Here is a 19,311-nt window from a genome sequence, read left to right on the forward strand (position 1 = left end):
CGGATGGTGTGGTTAGTTTCCTATTAGTTCCCTACTGTTTCTTAACACTCTTTTTTTTTTTTTTGTTCCTAGCCTCTGATTGGGGGATTTTGGTGGAATATAGGGGGCGGAGGGTGCCATTGGATTACACTGTTCCCTAGCTAATTGATTGATCACACATTACATAATCAGTTACAACTGCTATTTATTTAAATCTCTGACAAATCAAATTTGGCCATTATAATACTCACATATACATCAATGCACTTGGTAAGCTATCCTGCCAAGCATGCACCCTTCAAATGTTGAAAAACACAACACTCAGACAGGGGATAAACAGTCCAACTCCCTAATGAAGAAGGAATATTTTAAAATTCTGATTTTGGAAAACGCAGTACAGCTACTTGTAACATAATTGATTGGATTTGATATTACACTTTAGAGTTTATTAATGGCCTGCTTAATGTTACTCTTTTTTTGCTGTCGTTTTTAGTGCTTAATACAATGTATATTATGCACTAATAATGCTGCCTATATGATTTGAGTGGCTGTGCATGAGAACTTACTAGTTCTGTCCAGTTTTTGTATGCATGAGAGTAATTAATTGGAATCCAAGGGAATTATTAACCAGTCTGAAGGTTCACATATACAGGAGAGTGCTAGAAAAGCTACTTGCAATACACCAGCTATGATCTCAGGAAGATGAAAAACTGGAACATCAAGAGAGTATGTTAAAGATGGTCTTCCACTGGCTGCTACTTTTTGTTAAAAGTCTTTTTAGTGTCTGCTGCATATTTGTGCCCAGATAAAGTTAAAATATTCCATCAAATGTACCTGCCACATAATACTGTAACTTGGCATATTAAAGATATCTTGCAGGACGCTGCAGAGCAATAGACACTGACAAAGAGAACTGTCAGAATTTTGTCTTACATTTCAGTTGATGTAATCGTTGGTTATTCATCTTGTTTGAGTTTTTTACTGAATAAAACACATTTATTACTGAAACATAAAGTATATATAGGTTAATAAAATTTAAATCTATTTTAACCTGTTCATCAATGACGTATCAAGAATCCATGAATAGTCAAATCCTGTACAATAGACAGCACCCTACCTGCCTTGCTTTATGTACTCAGCCAGCCTTGGAATACATTTTGGCTCACCAGCTTAATTTGCTAAATAAGTTGAATGCCTTTTTAACATAAATATTTGTAGATATTTAGTCAGTCCTTAAGGGAATATCATCAGTTAGAAAACATGATTTTAAGTTTTCTGATATTTAAAAGTTCACCATAATTTGATAATGGAATGGCAGGTTTGAAAAACTTACTCATCATATTTTTAAGTGAAAAAAATGTTGGACTTTGTTTTTTTAAGGAGCCTGTTAGTCTGGTATTCATAGAAATTTAAATATTCATAATAAATAATGTACACACTTTGATTATTTGTTACTTTTTCCATTGCAGAGTACAAGTCTGGACAAACCATCCAACAGAGTTAATGAAAGTTTTACTCCCAGCTTTAACTTCTTTGGTAAAAAGGGTAAGAAAATTTTTTTTTTGAAAATTACTGTCTAATTAATATTTTGAAAACTGTGTACTGGGGTGACTGGCTAAGAAGGGGTTGAAGTAGTAGTATGGACTTTGAAGAGGCATAAAAATGGGTGGATGCCCAACAGAAGCTATTCAAAGAAAAATGACCCCACACTCTTATCTTGAGAAAATCCCTTTAATACCATTTTGAACAGACAGTAATCACCAGAGAGGTGTATAAGGCTAAGCCGCGTACTTACAATGGGTGCCACAGACATACTGTAGTTACTCCAAAATACTGGAACTAAGCCAGCTGGAATCACCAACGCCACCACACAGAACATGTGGGCCACTTCTACATGTTGTGTACAGTAGGAAACCCTTAGGTTGCAGAACTTATGAGGTGTACCAACACACAAAATCCAAAGTAGACTCAACCCTGCTTATCTCACTAGTCTTAGTACAAAGTTTTACTGTAATGGGTCCTTTTATTATTATTTATTGTAACAATAAATTTACAAATAAAATGTATTTTTCCCCTTTTTCCATTTTGTTAATTTGTTTTTCAATCTGAAAGTTGTCTGGTTAGTTTATTTTATTAGTGGAGACTCCAAAAAGTTTCAGGAAGCACAAAAGAAAAATTTTCCACCTCACTCTTGAATCAGTTTAACAGTCACATCATCTTAAAATCATCAAAAGGGAACAAACTCCACTGATGCCTGTGTCTTTATTTCATTGCTCCGTTCTGCCAGATAAATGGTGCTTTTTCCCACACAACCACTCTTTTGCTGCATCTTTTTGAAAACATTAGTGCCCTTATTTAGCTATAGGCAGTTAAATAATTGATACAAGGTCTAACAAAAAAAAGAACAAAATAAGATAATGACAGCAGAACAAGTTTAGTTAATGAAACTAATGAGAGAAATCTCCAGCATTTACAAAAATAACAACACCTTGGTCTTCAACATGTATCCTCATCTACAGAGAAGCCTCATATACGTATCTGCTGTGTGGCTCATGGAGATGTTGTTTTTTGGTTTCATTTTTATTATTTGTTGAATGTCTGAAAATATGACATTCTGAAAAGATATGACTGTTCTTTATTATGTGTGCTCACCAAGTGTGCTGCATGCCTATTACCTGCAAAACATATCCAGTAACAGTAATAGCTGTTGCAAAGACAATGTGGATGTAACATTATTTTTTTTAGTGGGGGGCTACTGTTTATGTACCATTGCAATGCCCATTATACCACATGTGTGACAGTTTCTGTTGTTATAAACTGTAATTTTTGCACATTTTGTGTACTGTTATATAGTGGGTGGAAAAAATGTTTGATTTATTCATTTGACCATAAGTACAGGCCATTTAGACCAACAACCTAGATCCTCCAAAATATCATCGACAAAAGATTTGAAGCTCCCTGAAGTCCTACTCGCTGCTACCCTACTTAGCAATTTATTCCTCCTTCTTAACCATTCTTTTACTAAAATATTGATAAAATCTGTTTGGGTCATTTTCACTTTTTCTGCAATATTTCTATTTAACTTGCTTTTAGCTTTCCTAATATCTTATTTAATCTTTGCTCTCATGCTCTCATAAACCCTGTGCTCAAGTTTTATGTTTTATGTACCTTATACGGATATTTTCCTTTTGCAGCTTTTTTATCTCTATTTTTATCCATTGCAGAGCATTCTTCATGTCCCCACTTTTATAAACTTTGGAATAAATTTGTCCTGCATTATATGTAAAACATTATTAATCCTATTCCACATCATCTCATCTGTGTCCCCACTTAAAACATCATCCCAATTTATCTCATTTAGGCTTTGCTGCATCTGCTCAAAGTTTACTCTTCTTAAAATAAACTTAACTGTTTTATTTTTTGAATATGCTCTCTGGCAAAACACTTTGAAATGTATCATACTAAGGTCACTTGATCTTAATGGTTCGGTGACCTCTATCCCCTGAATCCTGCCCTGATTATGATAAAATACTAAATCTAGACAGGCCCATCCCCTTATTGGTACATTACTAAGTATATTCCAGAACTCTTTTTTATCCTCCATTATTTGTAAAGACCCTTAGTCAGTAATTAGAGTCGCCCATGACTAAAATATCCCTCTCTAAACTTCTTGTTTTTAATTAATAAAAAGATACATTGGGGGTCTGTTACAAACTCAGAGACCTCCAGACCAAATCGAATCAAAACATTCTCACTAAGACATGACTCTCCTACTACTTAAAGAAGATTTGCATTCAAATCCAGTTTTATTACATTAATGGTGACTGCCTGTTGTCTTCAATTTCCTAAATGATATATAAGTGTCCAAGTTATACTGATTTTACCTCTATTATTAAGTCTGGTTTCTGTTATTGCTAATTTATCTTAATTATATGCAGGTAAATTTAAAATTTACTTGTTTTATTTTTAATGTGTTACTTGTTTAAGTTTGGCTTTTAACAGTGGACCAGAACTTTCAGTTTTCGTATATATTTGTATTTATACTAATGTCTGTTCCTTAATGTGAAGATCTAAAATTCTGATGTTGAACAGTTCTTAACTAACATACTTGTATAGCTTCTTCAGTACATTGGTATTCCTCATATAACCCATCCTATTGGAATAGGTTTCTTCTGTTCCTGGTGACTGTCCAGTTCCACTAGTGTTTCATTATCTTAAGGAAAGAGCAAGTTGAAACTGCAGCAGCCAGCAGGCAGACATAATCAAAAGTTAGGCCAAGGTTCTAAACCAAACAATATGTCCTCTCTGTCGTCAAACCGTTAACATAAAATCTCTGGTCAAAATATTAAATCAGAAGGAGTGATAGCAGATTTTTCTTTTATCCAAAGCACACGCCAACAACAGATTGTATGTTTTAGCTTCACCCTTTAAACTGTGGTGTTGGTGTTGTCACGTAGCACACACTACCGGCAGTTCTTAGGTAGCAACGCCATAGCAATCACAAATAAAGAGGAACTGCTTGTAGTATATAATGGCATTGCAGTAAGAGTTAAATATATTTAATGTGCCAAAATATTCAAGAATCAGGATTTGAACTGGATTTTCAATATATAAAAATATTTAAAGAAAAAAGACACAGAAACTCAAAAAGACACAGAAAAAGGTGAGAAATTAATAATAATACCCAGGTATAAGAGCAAGGACACTTTCTACTCTGGGGCTGATAGCTATGTACAGTGTGCATCTTTTAACTTCCACAAATGTCCAAGCGGTGGCGCAGTGGTAGCGCTGCTGCCTTGCAGTTAGGAGACCCGGGTTCACTTACCGGGTCCTCCCTGCATGGAGTTTGCATGTTCTCCCAGTGTCTGCATGGGTTTCCTCCCACAGTCCAAAGACATGCAGGTTAGGTGGATTGGCAATTCTAAAATTGGCCCTAGTTTGTGTGTGTCCTGCGGTGGGTTGGCACCCTGCCCAGGATTGATTCGTTGGCTGGGATTGGCTCCAGCAGACCCCTGTGTTTGGATTCAGCGGGTTGGAAAATGGATGGAAATGTCCAACCATGAGCTACCTCTCTGGTTTAAAGCCCAGCACAAGATCTTCTAATGCCTAGGCAAGATGTTGCAGTTCCTTACTACAACAAAAGCTAGAAACTCCTCATGTAGTTTAGTGAACCTGAGCTCAAGGTGATGGATCAGCTGGCATATCCCGCAGATTTAGTTTTACTATATGAAAAAAATGTCTAATTTATATGTTATTTGTGGTTAAATAAAAGCAAGTAAAACTTAAATAAATACCAATCTAATAATTAACACGTATTAATCTCTTCTTAAAAAATGTAAAACTGAAAAATAAATAAACAATGGTAAAATAACAAACATTATCATTACAAAGCTACTGACCAGCAGGCTTTATGTAAAGTATGCATTCTTTTCCCAGTCAAATTTGTTGTTTGATTTTAAAATAAAGGATTAGTAAGGTGAATAAGTATTAATCAACGCTGCTGATAATAGTTTCAACCTTTATGAAATACTTTATATTAACAAACACTGGTTCGTTTTACAAAAAAGTAGAAAAATATAACATATAATAAAAGCACAAAAAAGTCAAGGCCAATAACAATATATATCACAGCTGCACATAAATAATACAAATATCGCTAAGATAAAAGAAGAAGAACAGAGTACAGCAAAGCACAAAAACATTTCAGCTTATTTTTTGACATGTCTGATGACGTTCTACACAGTTGAAACAATTATTCTCACAGTTTGTTTCTCTAACCTTCTTTCCTATTTCTTCAGTTTACGTTTTCCTTTCTTTTGTTTTGCCCACTAATAATCTGTTTTTCAGTGTTTCTGATTGTGCAGTAATTTAAAGTCATTTATTTAAAGGAGATCATCCAACATTATTTTTCACCAGTACAAGTTTCCTCTTTTGTGCATCAGCAATCAGCTAATTGACTGCTTTCCAAACTCCAGTGTTACCCAATGTATGTCCTAGTTTCATATTAGTAATTTGGTCATTTTCAGAAATACTCAAGTACTGCTTGAACAGCAGTTACAGTACATGCTGATTGGATGGCTGACATGTCAATCTATGTCTTCCTGCCTCTTCTTTGTTAATATACAAGTGACACTCCATAACTGTATGATTTTTGTGTAGGACCCTACCTATCAAATGGGAAGTGACTTATGTTCATAGTTATTGCTTACTGTATGTGAAGGGAACTTAAAAACACACTGATTATCAATTAGTAATGCAGTAGTAAGTGGTGAAGTCCAAATGACACTAACTCTTTCAGCAAAACTGGCTTTAGGGTCAAAATGTATCTTTTAATGTTACTACAATTAAATGTACCTGAATATGTGCCTCTTGTTTTTACAGGAAGCTATAATATTTCTGAAGCATCAAGGCAGTTTTCCTCAGCTACATCAGATTCCAACAGCTACTCAGTTTTAAACTAAAAACATATGACTGGTTATTTTACATTTTTATTCTGCCATGGAATTCATTATAGTGGTACACACTTTGGAAAGACAAACGTTTCATCCATGCAGTTTATTTTTTGGACAGTTTCATCTTCTTCTGTGCCGCTAAACATAAACACCAAGCCTGGCATTGCAACAAATAATCTGTATATGAGCAGCACCTTATTCATTTTCACAATATTAAAACTATTTTTTGCTTTTAGCATAAATACAAAGATGCTATGAGTTCAGTGTTGTTGCATGGTTTACAAAACAAAGGTAAATTATTATAAATTTTGTACACTGTTGTGATTATTTTAACAGTTTGTGCAAAACAAACATAATCTTATCATTCTTACCTTTCCACTTTATAGAAAATTCTGATATAGTGAACTTGTTTAGCCTGGAAATATTGTACATATTCAAACATAATCAGATATCTTTCTATAGGTATGTATTGTTATGGGACAGTGATATTTTAATCGCGCAAGTCAACATACTGCACTTACTTTATTACACTTCTTATTGTGAGCACATAATGTAATGTGTCTGTAAGTATTCTAAATTTTAATGTCAATTCTTTTGTTATTGTTGGGTGCTATACTTTACAATCATTTAACTTGGGTTTTTACTTATAAGATATATGAAGCTTTAAGTGATGGTTACAATGAATGACACTTTTAAAATTTCTGACTTAAATAAGTAAATAAAAAAGAGGCTTTTTTATTAGTATATGGATCATTTGATTCTGTTTTTTTTATACTTTTATCCTTCATTTAAATTTTAAACAAAAGTCAAATCAATGCATGGATTTTAAAGTGATGAAAAAAGATATATTGCACCTTTTGAACAAGTGGTTTATTGAACAAGTTCGTTCATAACCTTAAAACAATGCATAAGCCTTATCAGCAACATGATCGGCAGGATTCCTGGTTTATATTAACATAATCCTTCAGTATAGGAAGGGAAATTTAATTTCATTTTACAATGTATGGAATGTTGCTGTTTGCATAAAGTTATTACTGTATTTTATTTTTGTCACATGTATCTTTGATGCACTTTTATTAAAGTTTTCTGCATATGTATGTATATATGTATTACATTCCATGCTAACCATTTCCAAAGGTTGAAAAGTCTCACAAAAAATAAACTTAAATATGCATAAAATGTAAAACCATTATCTGTCAATATAATTATTTCACTACTATTACATTTTTCTAGAATTCACATGTAGCAGTTGTGCTGCTGTCTTTAATTGAACTCTTCAGCCGTTGCTTAAAGGCCTCTTTTGTAACTCTGCTGTATCCTGCCACTGACATTTTCCTGTTTAGGTGTCCACTCTCAGTGTAACGTAAAGCAGACTCTGTTCTAACCCTGGCTGGTCTTGGATAGCTAAGGTGCAAGTAAGGAGTGAGCACAGAAGGGAAGGATCTTGTAAGTTTTTCTCCAAAGTGAATTAATGAAAGAACAGCTTTACTTCTTCATCATCATATATTTTTAGTAAAATGTGATTGAGCTGAAAAGAGGAGTGCTGTCAGGCATGCATTTAAATCATTATAGGACTTTTTGTGAAAGTGTAAGTGTACTTGATTTGTCATAGCTATAGTGCTGCTCATAGATTTATTGTTTTCCATGGCATTTTATTTGCTCCTTGGCACGTCTAATTTTATATCCACACTCTTTCCCAAGTCAAAGCATGTTCATGTTTAAGTGTTGTTTTTACAGCTTTTGCATGTCCAAAAATGCCGTATGGCAAACTGTCTCCTGTAAAGCCTGAGTTTATTGTGGAGGCTTTTGCCATTTTTCTTGTTAAGAAATGTATTTTTCCTGCATAGAATGGAAGTTGATTTCCACCACTCATTTTTTTATTTAATTGCTTTATTTTACAATTATGAGTGTGGTATTTCACAAATGGATAGCTTTGTCTAGAGATTTATTTCTGTATTTTCCATTATTTGATTCTTGCCCGGGATCCATTCTGCTGTAGTGTAGCTAAACCAGGAGATACTGTACATATTTGTCTGGGAAACTGAAGCAAATTTTGACATTAAAGACCGTTAAATACCGTAATACTTAACTGTGGACATAGCCAAAAGATGAACAGCCATAAATCTGTTACAAAAGAGTTAGCATCAAAGGAATTGAAGATTAAACCGGCAAGTCCTCTGAGAACTGAATAATGATAGTGATAGAGTTGGGATAGCTTAGCTTAGCTGTTATCTATACAGCCAAGCTTGATGGATTGAATAGTCTCTTCTATATTCTTAGATGCTTTTGCATTTCTTTCTTACTCTGGTTAAAGACTATTTGGCATAAACTTAATCTATGATTCAGGGCTTTTGTTTTATTTATTTCAGCAAAGCACTATAATAATAATCTGCTATCTATAAAGTTTGGATGCAGCCAAACATTTTAGACTGAGACTTCAGCACAGATTTCTTTAAAAATGTTTTAAGAAATTTGAACTCCAAATAGCCACAGACCCTCACTATCCAGCAACAGCTAACACATTAATCTTTTTATCACTTGAGTTGGAATCTGATGTCTATGTAAGCAATTTTAACCACATGATATTGTACTATGGTATTAAAAAATATATTTTATGTTCACTTATTAGTCCATTTAATTACATTCTACCATCACTGTTATTTTTGAATATTGCTTACTGAATATTTAATAATCAAAACTGTGTTAACAAACTATTTGACAAAGTGACTAGAAAATGTAATGTTTGGTTTCATTCATTGCACTGAAGTTTTCCTATTTTGCCAAATATATTTTTTTTCATTCATGCCAAATCACATCACCTGTAGCGACCAGGAGAGGACTCCCAAGAGCCATCCCTGAGCCAAAAGGAATACCAAGGAGGCATAAACAAGTGAAAATTGGGTTGATTATTAAAGAAATAAATGCATAAGGACGAATGTGTAATGGGCTAGAATTCAGAATTCAAAAGAAAATGACATTTCTGTGTGTTGCTTAGTATAATAGGCTATAAACCAGTGTTTTAAAGAAAAGGCAGAATTTCTGGAAAATTCTGCTACAGGTTATTGTTGATGGCTATCTTCAGGACATAAATATTTACCTGTCTTGCTAAAGAGTCACCTGCTTTGAATAGTCAGACTGCTTTGATTAGAATCTCATCTGAACACAATGTGGGGATACAGAACTGTCTGCTTCTTGGGGACATTGGTTTCTAATCAAGTACTTTTTGATAGCTGGCCTTTGTTGAACCAAAGCAAATGTGTTTATACTATTTGTTATCCAGAGGAAGTTGCCTTGCACCATTGTTTCACTGATTGTCATGTTGATCTATGCAGAAATTGAAGCATTTATATATTTCTTGAAACACTTTAAAAAATTATAAAAGAACTTCAGCCAATGCTAAACAATGACCAAACACTGAAAAATGTATTTCCTGAACCTCCTCTCATGGCATAGACAACCACCAAACCTTCAGCAACTAATTGTCCGAAGCTCCCTAAGTGAACCAACAGAAAATGGCACATCTCCTTGTCTACAGAAAAGATGTAAAACGTGTGCCTACATTTATAATACAGACCGTAAAGTTATACCGCACTTGAACATCACATAAATGGATCATTTTCATGCAGATCATCTAATGTTGTCTGCCTAATTCTCTGTATGAAATGTCCCAACACTGCACTCTGTGTGCAAGAAACTGGACAATTTACACAGGTCTCACATTAAACGTAGCAACACAGATGTTCCTGTAGTGGCCCACTTCAACAGCCATGGACACTGTGAGAGGGACTTTAAAGTCACAGTGCTTATGGGCAACTTCAAAACACAGCAAGAGAGAAAAGAATGGGAAGTTAAACTCATGTTAAAATTGAATACATTACAACATGGCTTGAATAAAGACAAGTGTTTTATGGGCAGATATGAGCATTGTTTGCATCTCTCAGAATGACACAGACAACTTGTCTACAGATCCACATTGTTTTGAAAAACTCATTACAAACTTCAAAGGACTTTGTTGGACAGTTATCTTATCTAAAAATCTTGACCATACATTGTTCTTCTCTCTCTTGTTAAATTAATCTTAGCCTGAATAAATCTATAAATTTTTTACATTTAAGATTTCTCATTTAAAGATTTACCAATGTTGTTTCTTGTCCTAGTGTGTATATAAACAGAGTGAACTCCAGTTTCTGTATTACATTTTGCCTGAAGAAGGGGCCCGAGTTGCCTCGAAAGCTTGCATATTGAAATCTTTTTAGTTAGCCAATAGAAGGTGTCATTTTGCTTGGCTTTTCTCTATATTTCTGGGTAAAGTAGAATAAAGGACAGAGAAGTACGGTCTGAGCCTCAGGACTGTTGCCTGTTTCTTTTATGCTTTTCACCATATCACTGTGGCTACACCCTGTAGCAAATGCTCAGTGGAAGATTTAAAAACAGTGTATCATTTCAGAAAATAAGACATCCTAGTAGTGGCTGTAGGAGCTAAATTGGTGAAAGTGGATGATTTCTTCACAATATAAATGTACAAGGATAAGAAATTAGAAAAACAGATCAAATAGTGTGTATAATAGCCAAAGAAAACAAGTGTGTCCCATTTAATCCCATAGAGTGATTGGTCCACTTGCAAAAAACTCAAACACACACTCCTTCCTCACCTCACTCTCAAAGCATTCTTCCTCCTCTCAGCTGAACCTTTGCCTTTCACCCCACTCTTGACTCCAAGCTCAAAGGCGCTGTGACCAAAACTTCATCTGGGAACAAATTCTGCAGAGGCGTGTTCAACCTGATACATAGCACAGAAGCTGCCATGTACTGGCTTGAAGGACCCTGTTTATTAATGTCTCTCTCTGTCCTTCCACTGTTTTATCAATGGGAACAATTCCATCTATTTGGTGGCCTAAAATCTCACACATCTGCATATTTCTGTAACACTGATACCAGCGCCCTTTTGTTCCAGAACCATTTTCCATTTCTGAATGGCCAGAAGTTAATAGCATAGACTGTCCACAGAACATTCCTCCAAATAATGCTCATGATCAATGTACACAGAGATTAGAATGAGATGAGCTCCAGTCTTCTTTTAGGGCAGCATTGCATTCACACCACTATTGTTCAGTATTTTATTCATAGCAGATACGGAAAAAATATAAGATAGTCAGTGAGGGTCTGTGTACCTCCTGAAGTATTGAGCATCTTGCTCTTGTTCATTTCATAGGACCCCGCAGAAAACTAGCAATGGGGATGCATTTTCTTTCTGTCTAGATCAGTGGTTTTCAAACGAGGGGAGGCTGTGGTACTCTTTGAGAGGATGACTTAAAAATCAATTCCAGTTTAGATGATTATCTTTAAATTGCCTTGTGTAGTTTTTAAACAAATATAACTGAAAACTGGTTATTGTTGAATGAAAGTAGTCTGGTATGAGTGTAGTTATAGAGTTGTCAGCCAGGGGTCATAGTGGTGCGCTTTAAAAGGGAACACGTGCTAGGTTGCATTTTGTGTTGTAATGCAACTTCTGGGTACCTTGGTCTGTGGCAGTCTTTTTACAGAAGCTCCCTTTCTTTTCTTTTTCTTTTTTACAACTATCAATGTTATTAATAACAAGCCTCTGGCTTGTTAATATACGTTGCTCTAATTTTTTTTCAGTCATTGACCTTGCTTTGTCTTTTTCGGACAAGATACGAAGTTGAGAGATTTCACAGGTTGAGCATAGAAAATCTGAAGGTTACCTTACATTTACAACATCTGAGGAATGTAAAATGGGATATATTAAATATTCCCATACTCGGTTGATGCCACTACAATCACTCCTGCCTAAGGAACTATCTCACATCTTATCGGAGGAACACCTCTACATAACGAATAGTGTTCAGTCACTTTTTAAATAGAAAGAATGGTCACATCTAAGGGCAAGTTAGAGTACTGTGACATTTTGTCACTGCGGTGAACTGATTTAAACCACTTATTTCAAATGCTGGGTTGGTTTCCTGATATGATCAGATGGAGTGGAAAAAGCTGGGGGGAAATGGAAATTTATGTGAAAGAGAAATATTAGACATTAAACTGATTACCATTAAAGCTGATATGTGTGATACAGACATTGAAAAGCTGGCTGAATTCATCTACATTATTCCCTAGGAGGGGGTTACATCATTCTGCTGATGTTTAGTTTTAAACTTGGCAACAAAAATAATTGACTCTGTGATCAATACTTTGAAGAGGAGTCATTCTCATCCATCCAGCCATTATCCAACCTGCTATATCCTAACTACAGGGTCACAGGGGTCTGCTGGAGCCAATCCCAGCCAACACCACAGGACACACACATCCACAAACCAAGCACACAGACTAGGGACAATGTAGGATCACCAATCCACCTAACCTGCATGTCTTTAGACTGTGGGAGGAAACCCACACAGACACAGAGAGAACATGCAAATTCCACACATTGAGGACCCGGGAAGTGAACCCAGGTCTCCTAACTGCAAGGCAACAGCACTACCACTGCACCAGCTGAATACAACTGGACCCACTGTTATTCAAATGTTATTGCCTTTAAATTTTCATCTGGTCAAGTCTGACCATCTTGCTTCCATCTACAAGCCTGTTATGGACAGCAGCAGTTTTTCAGTATTTAAGAAAGAAGTTCTTGTGTGTGTTTGCGGGAGTTGGTTTGTTATAATATTTATATGTAAGTTTTCTTTTTTCTTGATCTATCTATCTATCTATCTATCTTACCGCTCCGTCTCAAAGTGCTCCTGCAGTAAGTCCACACTCCTGTCTCACTCACATGACCTCATTCTACTATTCTGTATCCACTGCCCATGCAAATTTGTGCCAATTTGTCCAAGTTCACAGCTTCCTCTTGCTCCCAAATTTTTGACATTATCCATGCCAGTAGAGACTGCCCTGGAACAATATGGTCTGTCTATGTTATGAAATTTTCAGTTTTGGTAAACTTGTCTGCTGTGTGATGCCCAGGTTGCCCATAGTCTTGGAATCCCTTGAACCTGCTTCATTGATAGTCATGAAACCGAGGATGGACTAGTGCAATGAGTGCATATAACAACAAGACTGATGCTTCAATAAGTGCATAGTGCAATTTATTCCACACAGGATTGACGTTCTTTGGTCCCACCCTCGAACAATCACCAGCAAGAAAACAACACACCCCATCCAATCCTTTGCCTGCCTCTGGGAGGGACTTCCGGTCCTCCAGCGCTCCCTCCACCCTATGAGTGGACTCGATCGGGGGAAGACTGTTCCGGGTGCTTTCCACCCTGCAACCCTTCTACGATCTGTAGTGACTCCTCCTCTTCTCTCTCTGTCATCTCGCCATCACTCCATGAGTCGGCGTGCTTCGGCCACAGACGCAGAATCAGGCAGTCCCTGTCTAAAAAGCAAGACCAGGGGACAGCAGGATAAGCCCTGCCAGGTGGATTACAATCATGAACGAGACTTACCTCCCGGATCCCGTCTTCCCGAGCGTGCTTCGGCCGGGTGGCCTCTTCCGCTGCCTTGCCATCCTGTGTGTCCGCGAAGACGACGCTACCTTCAGGGTACATCTGCCCTTCTTCTTCCGCATTGTATGGGAAGACTTTTATATGTGGACCTTGGCGAGCGACGTAGACCCAGCTGCTGGCTTAGGTATGCGTGCTGCAGCATGTGTGTGCCTTTATCTGCTGTGCAGGCTGCCTCCACAAAATTATTTTTAACAAGGGGTCCCCACCGTTTAGCAGGTGGAGAGTCCCATCTGGGATGCCATTGTGGAAAGATAGTCCCCGGAGACAGACAGACGGACACCAGAATGTCCAAAACACACACATTTATTTTATATAAGCACCACAATGCCTTAGTCACTAACAGACTCGTCTTTCTCTCCCTGTCTTTCTCTGTCTCTGTCGCCTCTACTCCCCTTCTCACAAGCTCTGTCTCCTTCCTCCCAACTCCGGTTCATCTACTGGAGGGAGGTGGTCCCTTTTATAATAACCCTAAATTGTATGTAAGTTGTGAGTGACTTTTCTCCTGTTTTACATTTATATTCAAATGCAACTGTATATTTTTGTAAATATCAAATATTGAAAGGCCTTTTCTTATTCCATATCAAATCACCCTATAGTTGTACATTAAAAATAAATAATTAAAAAAGCATTTGGAATATACATTGAAAATAGACAACACAAAATGCTCAATAGTCCCTTGTTAAAATTCCTAAATGAAAAATTGAAGGGTTACATAAATGTCATCTTTACTCATGCCTAGTTAGAGTTCACACTCTGCTCAAGATGGCGCCGACTGATGTGGCTGGCCGTCTGCTCGTCTCTGTAGTCTATGTTTTAACTTTGTTTTTATGTTTTATTTCATCCCAACAATCACTGTCTTATGATCGGGAGTCTTTACTAAACATATTTTCTGGCTTACTTTCCTCTCAATTTTCATCTTCTGATTGGATTTTTTGTGAACCTCCACCTTTGTTTTATTCATCTCCTGACTTCTTCACCTGGGCGCTGGTGTTCACCTGTATCAGTGAGTTGAATGCCCCTCGGAGACTCAAACGCACCCGCCGCCGTCGTGGTAAAAGAGCCGGAATTGCTGTTAAACAACGGCGACTCAAGTCCCAGAGCTTTGTTTACCGATGCCTTCGAGTTGTCTATGATCCATCTTCTCCTGCTCAGGAATCCATCACTGATTCATGGGCGCTGAACACTGGATTTAATGTCTCCATTTCAAGACAGCATCACTTTTCCTCGGTGTGCTATCGGGCAGTAAACGCTGATAATCTTCGCACACTCACCCGTGCTCATCCTGCAACGAGCTCTTCTACTTCTATCAAGGTTGCTCTTCTGAACGTGAGATCAGTGTCTAATAAAACTTTTATTCTGCAAGACTTTATTACATCAAATAATCTGGATTTATTCTTCATCACCAAGACTTGGATTTTAAATGGTGACGCTTCATGTTTTACTGACATGTGTCCATCAGGTTATTCATTTTTAAACTCCCCTCGTTTGACTCATCGTGGGGCATTGCCACTGTTTATAAAAGTATGTTCTTGTGTCGAAGCCTTATAAGGGGTTCGTTTAGCAGCTTTGAACTTCAACTTTTCGATGTGTCACACCCTTGATCTCGTTCTTACTCGTGATATTTCAGTGAATAATATTGATTTATGTGATATTTCTTTCACTGATCACTTTTCTGTAATGATGGATCTGCATATTACTGTTGATCTCACGACTGATAGCCGTCCACCATGCTGCTCGTGCTTTTTAAATTCTTCCATTATATCTGATTTTAAAACTATTTTCTCTAGTCTTTATATGCATTACCAAAATAATGATATCAATGATTCTGTCATAAAATTTAATTCCTCCTGTAAAACAGTTTTAGACACAATTGCTCCACCCAAGATACACAATAATAGGGTAAGACCTGCTCCCTGGCTAAATGAAACTACGCGATCACTGCGACGCGCCTGTCGAGCTGCTGAACGGCATTGGAAAAAAGATTGGCTGACTATCTCTAAACAGATTTTCAGGACTTCTCTTTTCAATTTCCAGGCTGAAGTTAAGAAATCGAAACATTACTTCTTTGCCGATTTAGTATCCCGTCATTCAAACAATCCTAGGGTTTTATTTAAATCAATTAATGCAGCTATTCACCCTCATTCTATGATGGGATTAAATAGTACTGTTCATTCATGTGAGCAGTTTCTATCATTCTTTGTCAGCAAAATTGATACTATCCGCTGTGGCATTGTTCAAACTGGTTATGAACTTCCTACTGTTAATCATGACATTGTTCTTGATTCCTTTGATCAAGTCTCACTTTCAATGCTAAAAAGAACTATTGACACCCTTAAACCAGCTTCCAGCCCCCTCGATATTGTACCACCACGTCTCTTAGTGGAAGCCTTTGATGTGTTGGGCCCTTCTTTACTAGCCATTATAAATGATTCTATTAGTTCGGGGGTTGTACCCTCATTTTTTAAACATGCTGTAGTCCGTCCCCATCTAAAAAAGGCAGGATTAGATTCTGGAGATCTAACCAACTTTTAGTACAATTTCCCAGCTGCCATTTCTGGCTAAAATTCTAGAAAAAATTATTTAGAATCAATTGGTCAATCACCTTAACTCCAATAATTTATTTTAGATCTACCAATCTGGTTTTAGGCGTTATCATGGTGTTGAAACGGCACTCCTGAAAGTGTTCAACGACATCTCTTATTACTGACTCAGGTGATGCGGCAGTCCTTGTCCTCCTTGACCTGTCCGCTGCCTTTGACACCATTGACCATGAAATATTGCTGATGCGGCTTGAACATCTTGTTGGGATTAAAGGGGCTGCTCTTAACTGGTTCAGGTCATATGTAACTGGTAGACACTTTTCAGTGACTTTAAATTCCTCTTTTTCATCTACTGCTCCTCTTAAATATGGTGTTCCTCAGGGATCCATTTTGGGTCCTATTTTATTCTCTATATACCTTCACCCTATTGGAGCGATTTTTAGGAAATTTAACATTTCTTTTCACTGCTATGCTGATGATACTCAGGTTTATATTCCTGTCTGCAACTCTGCAATAAATCAACTCCACAACTGTCTGTCTGAACTAAGATCCTGGATGGCTAATAATTTTCTTGATCTAAATCAAAATACAACAGAGGTGCTTATAGTGGGTCCACCAGCTAAAGCCCAAATTGGTCTTAGACTCAAGTCTTGTTACCTCTCTTTTGAGAAACAAGTAAATTCTGTAGTCAAGAGTTGCTTTTTCTAACTTTGTCTATTAGGTAAGATAAAGCCTTTTTTATCTTCTAAAGATCTTGAGAAAGTTAATCATGCTTTTATTTTTTCTTGCTTCGATTATTGCAATTTGCCGTATTCTGGGATTAACAAATCTCTGATACACAGGTTACAGCTGGTCCAAAATGCTGCCGCTCACTTTCTGGTTGGGGCAAGAAAGTATGACTGTTTCTCCTATTTTAGCTTCTTTACACTGGCTGCCTGTCAGTTTTTGAATTGATTTTAAAATCTTGTTGCTAGTTTTTAAATCTTTATATGGTCTTACTTCTGCCTATTTATCTGAACTGTGTGTTTTACACCAGCCATCCAGAGTGCTTGGTTCTTCTGGTCAGTTGTCTCTTGTTGTCCCTCGTACCAAGTGTAAAACTAAGGGGGACAGGGTCTTTGCAGCTCCTGCTCCTCGCCTGTGAACTCTTTACCTCATCATATAAAGGAGTCGTCTACAATTGAACGGTTCAAAACAAGATTAAAAACTCACTTCTTTCCACTTGCATTCCGTGACCTTCAGTAATACTGATGGTTTCCTCTTTGTGATCATATAACATTATTTCTATTTATTTATTATCTATCTTATTTTATGTTCATATATTTTAGTACTATTTATGTTTTATTGTTTATTGTTTTTGTTTTTTCTTTTATTCTATTGTTGTAAAGCACTTTGGCTGCAGCATTACTATGTTGTTTTAAATGTGCTATATAAATAAATTGACATTGACATTGACAGTTCATTAGCAGTCTTCCATAGTTTACCATTTGCTTTGCTATTGTCCAAAATCATGCTGCAGGACTACTGTTAGCAGAAACCAAAGTCCAAGATCATGCCCACCTTTGTCACCCTGGGTTTATATTAAAGGGAGGCAACATATATGCCAGCCCTGTTGGGCTCGCTGGCAACCACTCAGCCAAACAGATGTACTCCAGCAGCCAGAAGACACATCTGAAGTGCTCTAAGTGTTGTGTCTGCTTTATGCCAGCATCTCCAGGTAGTCCTGCCCACCTCAGACAGGTCTCAATCACCTATGGAGCTGGTCCCTCTCAGATTCAGACCCCAGTATTTCCATAACACACCTAGGTAGCTCTCACAGCGCTCCACTGTGCCACAGCACACTGGTCTAACTATTATTTTGCATTTGTTTTCAAGATGTTAACATTTTTTTCTCATCTTTCCTGACACTGTTTGTTTTTATTATGGATGCCAAAGTTTTTGAACTGGTTGTTATGGTTACTAGGTCGGTGGCATGACACGTTACTTTGAAAACCAGCACTTACGGACCTCTGTTCATCTGAGGTTGAATTGAAGACAAAACCTCCGTTCAACTTTGTATTTTTAGTTATTTGGAATATTGCAATATGACCATTTTTTTTGGTATTTGATACACTATATTAATCCCCGAGGGTAAATTGCCTTTTCACAAGACCTTAGGAGGTCAGAGTGCAGGGTCTTTGGAATTATGATTTTTGCTTTGACAAAAGATAGTGAGGGTTTTTGGTCAATGATTAAGACTCAACACACATTTATTTTTCATCCTCTGGTCCTTCAAAAAAATAAAAATTAACTGCCAGTTCCTGGCGTAGGTAGAATAGATTCTGGATTCCTGAAAATTATTCATTATGAGATTAAAGGTTAGTGGCTTTTAAACAGATTCTGAACTTGGCGTATTGTTACCCAGTGCCGCTGCTAGGTTATTTTGCAACCTAGGCCAAGCTTGACTGTTCAGTAGCCAACCTGCGTGGCTGGGTCCCCCCCACCCTTTATGCTCTGTACCCTAGGCAGGGTTGAGTGGGGTGCTTAGCTGGGGTGCTCACATGCAAATGCGAGAGGATCAGTCTGGTGCCTCATTCACACCTCGGAGTGGGCGAAGTACCACACCTGCATCTAATCATCCAAGGTAAAAGGAGACGTGGTTCAGAAATGAAACAGAGAAAAAAGAGAACAAGTGTATCAGTATCTGATCAGGTAGATCGCGTTGCATTCAAAAAAAATTTTTTTTAAACGTTAGTCTATCATATATCCTCCCTATGGAATTTGCCACTTTATTGACATAAAGGGCGGCCAGTCTGAGATCTCTTTCCTTCTAACACACTGGTC

The 19,311-nt window shown here is 37.0% G+C and overlaps 1 protein-coding gene across 1 annotated transcript in view; it reads left to right on the forward strand.

Moving 5' to 3' along the window:
* The window catches only part of LOC120526088 (adhesion G protein-coupled receptor F5-like), a 76,659-nt gene extending 69,039 nt beyond the window's left edge, over nucleotides 1–7,620 (forward strand). The window contains exons 18-19 of the mRNA XM_039748983.1: nucleotides 1,449–1,524; nucleotides 6,361–7,620. Coding sequence (XP_039604917.1) covers nucleotides 1,449–1,524; nucleotides 6,361–6,440 — 156 coding nt within the window. The 3' untranslated portion in view covers nucleotides 6,441–7,620. The remainder of the gene's footprint in view (nucleotides 1–1,448; nucleotides 1,525–6,360) is intronic.
* The last annotated feature ends 11,691 nt before the right edge of the window (nucleotides 7,621–19,311 follow it).

The sequence above is a fragment of the Polypterus senegalus genome, chromosome 3, assembly GCF_016835505.1.
Source record: "Polypterus senegalus isolate Bchr_013 chromosome 3, ASM1683550v1, whole genome shotgun sequence".
NCBI lineage: Eukaryota > Metazoa > Chordata > Cladistia > Polypteriformes > Polypteridae > Polypterus > Polypterus senegalus.